This window comes from Dendrobates tinctorius, unplaced genomic scaffold (genome assembly GCF_039654945.1).
Source record: "Dendrobates tinctorius isolate UK_male_01 unplaced genomic scaffold, ASM3965494v1 ptg000016l, whole genome shotgun sequence".
Taxonomy (NCBI): domain Eukaryota; kingdom Metazoa; phylum Chordata; class Amphibia; order Anura; family Dendrobatidae; genus Dendrobates; species Dendrobates tinctorius.
Window position 1 is genome coordinate 70,346,597 of NW_027361684.1, and position 12,717 is coordinate 70,359,313.

The 12,717-nt window shown below is 47.3% G+C and overlaps 1 protein-coding gene across 1 annotated transcript in view; it reads right to left on the reverse strand.

Annotated features, from left to right (window-relative positions):
- Nucleotides 1-12,717, reverse strand: part of PRKX (protein kinase cAMP-dependent X-linked catalytic subunit) — a 164,394-nt gene that overhangs the window by 7,223 nt on the left and 144,454 nt on the right. The window contains exons 6-7 of the mRNA XM_073565959.1: nt 10,810-10,867; nt 7,923-8,000 (exon numbers count right to left, since the gene is read on the reverse strand). Of these exons, the coding sequence (XP_073422060.1) occupies nt 7,923-8,000; nt 10,810-10,867 (136 nt within the window). The remainder of the gene's footprint in view (nt 1-7,922; nt 8,001-10,809; nt 10,868-12,717) is intronic.

Below are 12,717 nucleotides of genomic sequence, written 5' to 3' on the forward strand. Positions count from 1 at the left end.
AAAACACCGGTTCTGATCAGAGGAAAGTTTGTTACCGCCGCTCAGAGAGCTCTGGTTCCCACACGGTCACACAGATGACAGCCTGTGAGCCAGCAGCTCTGACCGGCGATAAAAAGGTTATTGCCGATCACAGGCGTCGGCTGATGAGAGTACTAATCTCATTATCGTGGAACTGGTCTCGCCGATAGCAGGGAGGGCAGGTGTACGATGATGAGAGTATTCACCAGCCGGCGCCTGTGCAATAAATAAATAAAAGAAAAAAATGGCGTGGAACCAGGGCTGTGGAGTTGGAGTTGTGGAGTCGGAGCTCATTTTTGTGGAGTTGGAGTCGGTATAAAATGGTCTGACTCCGACTCCTAAAATATATAATAAATTGGGTACAGTAGTTCAATGCAGAATATTTATTTCATAGGAATTTGGGAAAGTTATGAAATGTCCTATAAATGACTGTTCTATTCCTGATCTAAGGCTACATTCACACACAGCGTTTTTCCTGCGTTTTTTGAGGATACTTTTTCAGTTGCAAAAGCAGATCAGCTTTTTAAAAAACCGCATCACCTGAAAGGTTTTTGAGCTCATAGATAATGTTTTCAATAGCAAAAGCAGATTAGAAATCTGCTCTATCTATCTATATATCCATTTATCCATATCTGTCTATCCATATCATATCTGTACCAAAAAGAATGAAAGCCGGATAGCACACAGACTAATACTCTTTTTTTAGCACCAGTCAGGGACACCTCATAGCTGCCCAAAAGGACGCCCAGGACAGGCATTGCGCGTCTTCAGTAACATCAACATCAACTGATAGTTGGAATAAATAGACTGCATTCATCACCACATCTTCTTAAGGTGCAGGCTTTATTTTCAAGTGTAGGGGTGTGAAGTATGAGGCTCTGCAGCAGCTGAGGTGTGCAGTATGAAATTCTGCGGAACAGTATGAGATTCTGCCCCCCCCCCCCCAGGTTTGATCCTGGCTACGCCCATAGTGTGAATGTAGCCTGAGGATCTAGGCTTTATCTTGGCCGAGATAAGTCATAGTGTGTGCGTGTGTATGTATATATATATATATATATATATATATATATATATATATATATATATATATACACACACACACACATACATATATACACACACACACACACACACACACACAGTACAGACCGAAAGTTTGGACACACCTTCTCAATCAAAGCGTTTTCTTTATTTTCATGACTATGAAAATTGTAGATTCACTCTGAAGGCATCAAAACTATGAATTAACACATGTGGAATTAAATTATATAATTAACAAAAAAGTGTGAAACAACTGAAAATACTGTATATCTTATATTCTAGTTTCTTCAAAGTAGCCACCTTTTGCTTTGATTTCTGCTTTGCACACTCTTGGCATTCTCTTGAAGAGCTTCAAGAAGTAGTCACCGGAAATGGTTTTCACTTCACAGGTGTGCCCTGTCAGGTTTAATAAGTGGGATTTCTTGCCTTATAAATGAGGTTGGGACCATCGGTTGTGTTGTGCAGAAGTCTGGTGGATACACAGCTGATAGTCCTACTGAATAGACAAGTAGAATTTGTATTATGGCAAGAAAAAAGCAGCTGAGTAAAGAAAAACGAGTGGCCATCATTACTTTAAGAAATGAAGGTTAGTCAGTCCGAAAAATTGGGAAAACTTTGAAAGTGTCCCCAAGTGCATTGGCAAAAACCATCAAGCGCTACAAAGAAACTAGCTCACATGAGGACTGCCCCAGGAAAGGAAGACCAAGAGTCACCTCTGCTGCGGAGGATAAGTTCATCCAAGTCACCAGCCTCAGAAATAGCAGGTTAACAGCAGCTCAGATTAGAGAAGAGGTCAATACCACACAGAGTTCTAGCAGCAGACACATCTCTACAACTGTTAAGAGGAGACTTAGTGCAGCAGGCCTTCATGGTAAAATAGCTGCTAGGAAACCACTGCTAAGGACAGGCAACAAGCAGAAGAGACTTGTTTGGGCTAGAGAACACAAGGAATGGACATTAGACCAGTGGAAATCTGTGCTTTGGTCTGATGAGTCCAAAATTGAGATCTTTGGTTCCAACCACCATGTCTTTGTGCGACGCAGAAAAGGTGAACAGATGGACTCTACATGCCTGGTTCCCACCGTGAAGCATGGAGGAGGAGGTGTGATGGTGTGAGGGTGCTTTGCTGGTGACACTGTTGGGGATTTATTCAAAATTGAAGGCATACTGAACCAGCAGCGGCATGCTATTCCATCCGGTTTGTGTTTAGTTGGACCATCATTTATTTTTCAACAGGACAATGGCCTCAAACACACCTCCAGGCTGTGTAAGGGCTATTTGACCAAGAAGGAGAGTGATGGGGTGCTACGCCAGATGACCTGGCCTCCACAGTCACCAGACCTGAACCCAATCGAGATGGTTTGGGGTGAGCTGGACCGCAGAGTGAAGGCAAAAGGGCCAACAAGTGCTAAGCATCTCTGGGAAGTCCTTCAAGACTGTTGGAAGACCATTTCTGGTGACTACCACTTGAAGCTCATCAAGAGAATGCCAAGAGTGTGCAAAGCAGTAATCAAAGCAAAAGGTGGCTACTTTGAAGAATCTAGAATATAAGACATATTTTCAGTTGTTTCACACTTTAATTATATAATTCCACATGTGTTAATTCATTGTTTTGATGCCTTCAGAATGAATCTACAATTTTCATAGTCATGAAAATAAAGAAAACTCTTTGAATGAGAAGGCGTGTTCAAACTTTGGTCTGTACCGTATACATGTACATGTATACAGTTATTACATATTTACAATTTATTACAGTTTTTTGTGTTCTAAAGTTGTATTCCAATAAATAGATATTATGTTCTAAATATCTTGATTATTGGATCACAGAAATGATTAAATGTCTGATGTTCACATTGTACTACAATAAATTTTTCACTTAAATATAAGCAATAAGTGTGGGAGTCGGAGTCGTGGAGTCGGTGTAAGGGAAATTGAGGAGTCGGAGTCGCAGGTTTGGCTTACCGACTCCACAGCCCTGCGTGGAACCCCTCTATTTTTGCTAGCCAGTGCTAATGAACGTACCAACGATCAGAACTGGTGTTTCTCGCGCTGTCATACAGATGGTTCGCCCAACGCTAGTGGTGGCACGTAGGGCACACACAGAGTGTGTATAGGGCACACACTGGGCCTGTATATATGGCACACTGGGGAAACACTGCAGCTGTATATATAGCACACACTGCAGCTGTATATATGGCACATGGGGCACACACAGACACTGTATATATGGCACATGAGGCACACTCTGGCTGTGTGCTCTATATGCCATATATACAGCTGCAGTGTGTACTCAAAGTTCAATATATACAGCTGCAGTGTGTGCCCTATGTGCCCTATATACAGCCACAGTGTGTGCCCTATGTGCCATATATACAGCCACAGTGTGTGCCCCGAAAAAAAACAGAAATGTAGAATTTTTTGCAAATTTATTAAAAATGAAAAATTGAAATATCACATGGACATAAGTATTCACACCCTTTTGCTCACACACTCAAACTTAAGTCACATGCTGTCCATTTCCTTGTAATCCTCCTTGAGATGGTCCTACTCCTTCATTGGAGTCCAGCTGTGTTTAATTAAACTGATAGAACATGTAACATTCCACACTGTCTGTGGATGGGGATTACGCACGTTGCCAGTCTTGGAGGTAAACACTGGCACACTCAGGGTTAAAAAACCAGTCCATTCGGTTTATTTGCTCCATAAACCTCACAGCAACAAAACACGGTTTCCAGCCTTCACAGCAGTCAAAAGCAACATAAACAGTCCTTAGCTGGGCTTGGTTCCCTTAGGCCCTGTGCACACGCAGGCCGGGGCAATGTCCAGCCCGGAGGCTCCGACTTGAGCCGTGCACACAGGAGGGCTTCTCCTTCATGCACAGAGACCACTCTGTAATGTCCCACCTGGACACATGGAAGTCTGTGCACACTCCCAGACTCCCAAACACTCATGTACAGGCTCCATTATGTGGGCTGTAACCACATATATAGGTGAGGTATGGATCACATGGGCATGACCTCACGGCAGGTCCTGAAGGAAAACAGGGGGTACAGTCAGAACCCTCACCCAGAGGTGAGGTACTATGGGTAGCCAGACCCTCCCATCTCTCATAGCTACCCGCAACCCGGACCCAGTGCATTAAATGACATCTTTAGTGCTCATGTACACTAGAGACAAAATACTCTGGTTTGCATAGCAGGGAGCATCCATCCATGTGACATATACCTCCCATTAACCACGTGACCACCCGTCACACCACATATCCCTCCCCTCTGCCTAAAGTTGTGGGGCTTGGCACGTTCTATCGTCTCTGCTAGTCAAACCGTCTGTCAAAGTCAGGCCCTGCTACTGACCCCTTTTGTAGATACCCATCATCCATCACGTTTTTTAATAGAGATGACCACCCGTCACACCACAGACTTGATTTGTAAAGGCACACACCTGTCCATATAAGACCTCTGTCATGTCCGCCATGTCTGTTATGTCTGTTTTGCCTCAAGAACCCCTGGAGTGGTGTGCACGCGCATCTCGTGTCTGCTATCCTGCATGTTCCCTAGAGCAGTGTGCACACTCACCTCATGTCTGTTGAGCTGCAGGATGCCTGCGTTTCTGCTCTGCCTTCTGTGATCATCTTGTCATGTCTAGAATCCCTGATCATGTGTCCTTCCTATGTTCCAGCATAGGCTGGTTCTGCATTCGTCTCTGCACGTCTGAAACCCTGATCATGTGACCTTCCTAGGATCCTGCACTGTCCGGTTCTGCAATCGTTTCTGCATGTCTGAAACCCTGATCATGTGACCTTTCCTAGGATCCTGCACTGTCCAGTTCTGCAATCGTCTCTGCAGGTCTGAAACCCTGATCATGCGACCTTTCCTAGGATCCTGCACTGTCCAGTTCTGCAATTGTTTCTGCATGTCTGAAACCCTGATCATGTGACCTTTCCTAGGATCCTGCAATGTCCGATTCTGCAATCGTCTCTCCATGTCTGAAACCCTGATCATGTGACCTTTCCTAGGATCCTGCGCTGCCTGGTTCTGCAGTCATCCCTGCATGTCTGGAGTCCTGATCAAGTGACTGCGCTCTGTGATCCTGGAGGATCTGAACTGCAAGCTCTTCCCTGGTCCTAACCCGGATGTGGTGGTGCTAGGCCCTATATCAGACCGCTCTTTCCTATGCTCAGGGCCTGAGTATTGTGTTGCTTCTCTGCATGGCTGTTTGGTCTGTGGGGTTGCTCCCTCTATTCTGTGCCCTTGCACTCTGCTCTGTAGTGCGTCTCTGCACACGCTCCATGCTCGTATTCCGTCTCTTGTCTCATGCCTTGTCTAGTGTTTGTCCTTCGTGTTATGTTTTGTCTTTGCCCTGCTTTGCCTTGTAGTCCTTGTTTGCTCTGATTCTGTTCCGTGTTTCTTCCAATGTTTCCTGTCTCGCTTTGCTTTGTGGCTTCAGGTACCCCTCTCTGCATCCTGTCCCTGACGTGTCTCCCTACACGTGCAAGCCTAGTCTCTGTACCCTGTCCCTGGCGTGCCTCTCTGCACATGCAGGCCTCCTCTCTGTACCCTGTCTAGTCCCAAGGTTCTCCCTTGGCCCGGCTCTGGGCTTCAGCCTACGCTCCGCTGCTAGACTCTGTCCCTGATGTTTGTTTACACGTGCAGGCCTCCGCTCTGTGCCCTGTCCCTGGCGTGCCCCATGGTACGCGCAGGCCTCGCCTTGTTCCTAACCCTGGCATGTCTGTATGCTCAGGGGCCTGTCTACTACTCTATGCCTTGCCTCTGATACTTTGTGCGCTCTTGCACTTTTCGTACTAGGCTTTGCCGTGCTCTCTGCATGCGTCTCTGTCCTGTATCTTTGCCTAGCCCTGCCTTGTGGCTACGTGCCTCCGCGCACGTGCCTGGTCGCCTGTGCCTGTCTGTTGTGCCTCAGCCGTGCCGCCTCTAGCCGTGCTCGCCTGTGTGCCTCAGCCGTGCCCCTGTCCAGTGCTATAGTGGTTACCGGCTGCGTGGCCGCAGCGGTGCCGCCTCTAGTCGTGCCCGCTTGCTTATGCCATCGTCGGTACCACCTGCCGGTGCTCCCAGCTGTGGTCTCCGTGCTCCCTTGCACGCATGCTGGTTCTCGCACTGTGCCTTTTCGTGCTACTCTTGCACAAAGTCTTTTGCTCTCTTTGCTCTGCTCTGAACCCTAGTTTGCCCGCCGGATTCCGTAACCTGCCAGAGGTCCAGACCTAGATGACTGCGGCCTGATGTCCGGAGCTGATGTTCGTAGCCTGATTCCTGGACCCTGTTGGTCGATGCCAGAACCCTGGATTCCGATGCCACTGAACCCGTCCCTGGCGTGCCCTCGCACGCGCAGGTCTCTGTCCTTGTACCCGCCCCTGGCATGCCCCTTGGCATGTGCAGGCCTCCGTCCTGAGAACCCGAACCTGGCGTGTCCGTTGACACGCATCATGTTGTTAACCCTGTCTTGTTTCCTTGCATGGAACCCTGGCTGACTTTCGGATGTCCGGATCCTGGTGATTGCCTATAGAGCCTCAGAACCTGATGTCCCGGTTGATCTTCGCTTGCTGTCCGGAGTCTGATGTCATCGTACCTCCGCCTACCTTCTGCACGTACCATGCTTGGACTTTGGCGTGCCCTTGCACGCACTTTGCTATGTTGTCCCTGTTCTGGTTATGTTTGTACCTGATGTTATCCCTGAAGCCTTCCTTAAACGAAGTTTCTTTGAACTAACGTCTCGTCTCGCCTTATCTTGTTTCCCTGAGCCGGCCGTCTGGTCCAGCTGCCGTGGTGGCTCACCCCGTTGGTCTTGCCCCTGACACTCCCTGTATAGGGGGTGGTTCTTACTAGGTTAGCTCGCCCTAGGTGGGTGGGTGCCACGGCCCAGAGGGTCCACTCATTCAAAGAAGAAACGACTCAGCGTAAGCTGACTCTCGTCACAACCTCACAGTGCAAGTCAGACCAAATGAGAATCATGACGTCAAAGGAACTGGCCAAGGAGCTCAGAGACAGAATTGTGGCAAGGCACAGATCTGGCCAAGGTTACAAAAGAATTTCTGCAGTACTCAAGGTTCCTGAAAGCAGTCCGATTACTGAGAACGCAGGCAATAGAGAAGATGGAGAAATTACTTTCTTCGTCTTTTTCGAACCAGTGCTTCTATTCTCTCATGCTAGAGAATCGGATCAGTAGAATGACACTAGGCTCAAACTTTGACAGTGGTTTTAAGGGGTATGGCTTTATTAAAGCCGTAGCAAATGTCTGTAAAACATTTGGACCGTCTGTGAATTTTTGGTCCAGTTGTCCAGGAAAAATTGAATAATAAGTTGGAAACCCTGATATGAAGCTGTGTCTTGCCCATTGGCCGGTATACATATATATAACTCATAAGTCCTGGCTCAGAAACTGGCGAATCCCCGCAGTGCACAGTATGTGTGCTGGGGTGATTCCTAAGTCTGCAGTCACACAGAGGCACTGCAGACTTATCAATCTGGACCCCTTTAAGGAAAGCAAAAAGACCTGCAAGCTTAAAGCGTGTGGGTCATAATGCTGAAGCCTAGTTACAGCCGAGCTCTGGGCGGTAGGATGTATGACAGGAGGATTTCTTGGTGTATACCTCTAATGGACGGTTGCAACACATCACCATATAGGTATACAGCGTTATATGTCGCAAAGTGGATTTCACAGTATGAAAAGAAGAGCATACAGAAGAGTAGACAGAACAAACATAACTACTGCTCTACACCATAGACAGAACAGAAATGCCAACAGTACACTCTGTCATAGGCTGAGTGGATCGTCCCCCACGTCTAAGCCAAAAGTGGCGCGTAAACCCAATGTGAACACATCTGACCGTACAGTTTATATCTTTGTACCTTTAATTTCCGTTGCGGCACAGCATCCCAGTCTATAGATCTAAACCACCTGTGACGTTTGACATCTTCTGCTCCGTTCTGTAAAGATAAACATACATGTTCATCATCGTGATAAAATGTTCCTGTCTTATAGTGCAAAGTCAGGGGGGTCCAGTAGCGCTAGACACCTCTGAATGCTTCCTTAAAGGTTTCTTACCAAAAATAAAGTTATCCCTTATTTACGGAAGTGGGTATACCCAGGTGATCAGTGAGAGTCACACAGCTGGGGCACCCAGAGATCCAAAGATCTGGGCTTTAGAACTCCAAGAAAGGCGTTCTTCAGCCCTGTCCGGAAATTGAATGGAGGTGCACATGTTCAGCCTCGGCTTCATTCATAATCTATGGGACTTCTGGAGAAAGCAGAAAGCTGTACTGAGCAATCCCATAGACAATGATTGGAGTAGAGGCAGGACGTGCGCACCTTCACTCCATTTAAGACGGGGCTGCATGGCCTTGTTCATAGGGTTCCAGAGCCCTGATGTTGGACCCCACAGATAAGCAAGTAACTTGTTTTTTTTGGGAGTAACCCTTTAATGATCGGGTAAAGTGCTTATAAAATGCTGTGCTGGATGATCCCAGCAGCTGCCTGCACAGTCACAGCCGCCTCTGCTTTCTCCAGTGTCAGGAAGTCCACACTGGCAACCGCGTTAAGCCAGTAACAGGGAGCGGAGATTTCCACCATGTCCTCTGCCAGAACCAGATCTGGCCCTCCGCCTGAATGCCTTCATCCCATGATGAGGTCTTGTTTGTAATCATACCGTGATGTAGCTGCAGAATGAGGATATAATTTAACCCAGTTGAATATTCTGGTATAAGGCTCATAAGGGCGCAGACAGACGGCCGTATAATACGGATGAGGATCGCACTGCAATGCTCGGACTGGCCGGCGACTCTCCCGACCTGAGTGTGGTAGCAGGTATTTCTATGCAGCTAGTCTGAGCATTGTGATGCGATCCTCGTCTGTGTTACATGGCCGTCTGCCTGCGCACTTATGGTGTGTCTGAGGTACACACCGTCCCACTACACTACCGGGACAGACAGTCACTGTATCTACAACGTGAGCGGGGGTTGCCATATGTGGACACTTAGCCCTGCACATGTCGCCACCATTATTGTACGTCTCAGAATCACACAGTGGTTTGTTGAATTCTCCTCACAACACTGGGACATTCACTCACTATCTCACTGTCTGCATTGCCATCATACACTTCACCCACCACAGCAGACTCTCCCCCTCAATCGCCAGATACTGCCTGCCATTTTCTGTGCCCACTCTTTGTTTGGCCCCCTGTGTGTAGACCATCAGTCTCGGCTGCACTAACACAATATACCCCCACCCAGCAGACAGACCAGGAGGCCCACCACTACTCTGGAGCCCTGAATGTCTCAGTACCTAGCCCACAGTAGCATGTTTGGGATGATTTTGCCCAATGATCAGTTTTAGGGTCTCATCCATAGAGCCCCACTGTTAGTAACATTAACCCCTTAATGTGCTTAGACCTGGTGAAATGTTAATTACTCTAAAATGCTTTCTCTGCGTTCTGTTGTGTAAAGCTGTGGTGCATCGTATGGTCAGATGCAGGTGTGGTACATTGGGCTCTTCTCTCTGCCTCATGGCTTCCTACTTGCTGGGACAATGCTGCAGTTCAGACCAGCCGCATAGTCACCCCCGCCAGCCTGAGTGGCGCATACTCTAATGCTGCGCCAAGAAGAAAACTTCAGTGTTGCAGCACTTTTCCAAAGCTTTAGGCTATGTGCCCACGTAGCGTTTAAATCCGGACACTGAAAACCGGACTCCTTCCCAGAAATCGCGCTTTTTTTCGCGCGATTTTACCGCGATTATGTTCGCGATTTTGCCGTGATTTTCACGTGCGATATTCAAGCATCGCTTGGAAAGTGATTGACAGGTTGGTCACACTCGTCAAACAGTGTTTGATAAGTGTGACCAGGTTTTTACTATTGAATAGTAAAAGAAAGAATGTAAAAATAATTAAAAAATCGGGGTATATTTACCTTCCGACATCCCGCACTGCCATCCTGGGCCTCAACGTTCCCAGTAATGCCTTGCGAGACCTGTGATGACGTTGGTCTCACGTTGCTAAACTGATCTCACGAGACCGCTAGAGTCACGCGAGACTACGTCAGCACAGGACCTTGCCGCAAGGCATTACTGGGAACGCTGAGGCCCGGGATGGCAGCGCGGGACGTCGGAAGGTAAATATACCCCGATTTTTTTTTTTATTATTTTTTTTTTACAGGGGTATGGTACCCAGGGCCTGGAGGACAGTCTCCTCTCCTCCACACCATGGGTACCAACCGCACATGAGACGCTTAACTTCGCACATGGTGGGCATAGCCACATGCGGGAAGTAAGCGATTCTCATGCATTCCTATGGGTGCGGAATCGCGGCAATTCTTTGCGATTCCGCACAAAAGAATGGGCATGCTGTGATTATTTCCGCAATGCGATTCCGCCGCGGAAAAAAGCGCAGCATTAGCACAGCATGTGCGGAATGCCATAGGAATGCATGGGGGGTGTTCTGTACAAGATTTTTAAACGTTTTCGCAGCGTTTTCACACCGAAAATCACGGCAAAAACGCTTAAAAATCGCATCGTGGGCACACAGCCTTAAAGTCAAAGTTGACTAATTCCAGTGATCCAACCAGCCTCAGCAGGGCTTACAAGCGCTATGCTGTTGCTTATGAGACCGGCCGCCGATGATAGACTGCAGAGGTGTCTGGTAGCCTAGACAACGAGCAGTAAACAAGGAAATTAAAAATCCCTTTTAACGACAACTCCTTTAACATCCTGGATCTAATGTATAGAGAAAACACTTCTTTTACTTACCTTCATGTTACCTAGACGTCTAGTGCGGTCCACAACCAGCAATTTCTTTATCAGGTCTCTGAAAAAAAATCTCCATTAGTCACATTCATGTAGATACACTACTAAGTAATGTTTCAATAGAAAAGATTAACTTTTACACCATCCTTTCTCTTTAATGTATATTATTGGTAATCTCCAATGTATGAGCAGCAGCTAATCTCGCAGGATGACCCATTATAGGAGACGCAGGAAACTTGTTGTGTTGGAATTACCATTACTGTGTGTTTTAGGGGTGAAAGTTAAAGAGGTCGTCTGGTCCCAACCAATAAGTCTGCAGTCCCTCTGTGTGACTGCAGACTTATGAATCCCCCAGCGCACGCACTGTGAGGATTCACCGGTTTCTGACCCTGTACCGGAGGTTAAGTATGCGTTATACATACTGCCAGCCAGTGGGTGCAGCTTCTCTTCCATACACTTGTATGGAGCGAGGCTACGCCCTCTAGTCACTAGTCGGCCGCATCACTAGACGGGGCGCGACATCGCTCAACACAAGTATATGGAAGCAAGGTTGCGCCCACTGACCAGGAATATGTATAACTCATACATGACCTCCGGTCCCAAGTCAGAAACCAGCGAATCACAGTGCATTCGCTGGGGGAATTCATAAGTATGCAGTCACACAGAGAGACTGCAGACTTCTAGGTTTGGACTGAATAATCCCTTTAAAGGGGTTATCGGGTCTAGAATGACAAGTCTGCAGTCACTCTGTGTGACTGCAGACTTGTGAATGCTCATAGTGCGTGCACTGTGAAAATTCGCCGATATCTGCTCCGGGAACACGGTCAAGTATGTGATATGCGTACTCTCAGCCAAAACCCATATAATGGGGCTGCCTCGCTCTATAAACTTGTATTAAGCGAATTCCATCTAATCTAGTGGGAGCGACTGCTCCATACAAGTATATTGAGCGAGACTGTACCCACTAGATGGGTTTTGGGTGGGAGTATGAATATAGCATTCTTGACTGCTGGTCCCAGCGCAGAAACCGGCGAATCCTCATAGCACATAGTGTGCACACTTGGAGGAGTTACAAGTCTGCAGCCAGAGTGTCTGCAGACTTGTCATTCTAGACCGGATAACACCTTTAAGGGAATTCTTCTGCAGCTGCTTCCACCTCCTCCCCAAATGAGGGGTGAATGAGCAGAACATGAATTTCAGGTTTATCTGTATTTACACCTAGTGCAGGTTGATTTTTGGCTGTCTGTTATCAGGAATCTTTTGTCATACTCTCAGCACACACTGATTTTGATACAGATATACACAGTTGTGATGGTCTAATGGAACATTACCCAGTTAGCACATAATTATTATTGGGATTGATGGTTTTGTCACGATTTCCAGCTAATGTGACCCAGAAACCTTGGGCTTCCAGTCATGGACGCACGGCTGGCGTGGCTTCAGTCACCGCTCAATGAGGGGCAGCTGTATCCACGCCAGGCACAGACTAACAGCCGGCTCAGCAGTGCATCAGCACAGAGCCGGCGGTCAATCAGTGCCGAACATGGTTACAGCCGCCCCCACTGAGTACTGAACGGTGACTGAAGCCACGACAGCCGTGCGCCTGTAGGGGGTATGATATATTACGGTTATACCTTTGCCTTTCTCTCTTCTCCCGATGCCATATATTATCACTGTATGTATATTTGTTAATACAGAACGGTACTGCTACACGATTAAGTGTATTACCATGTCTATACAATGGTACTGCTTCACTGTTATATGTATCACCGTATCCTGCTTAATGTACAAGTATATATGTGTATAATGTTGTACTCTTGTAATGCTGCTAAGTATAGTGTAGAGGGTAAGTGTTGTTATTGGATTGGGCACTAGATGGGGGCATTATAGTGTACAGAGCTTTCAGCTACA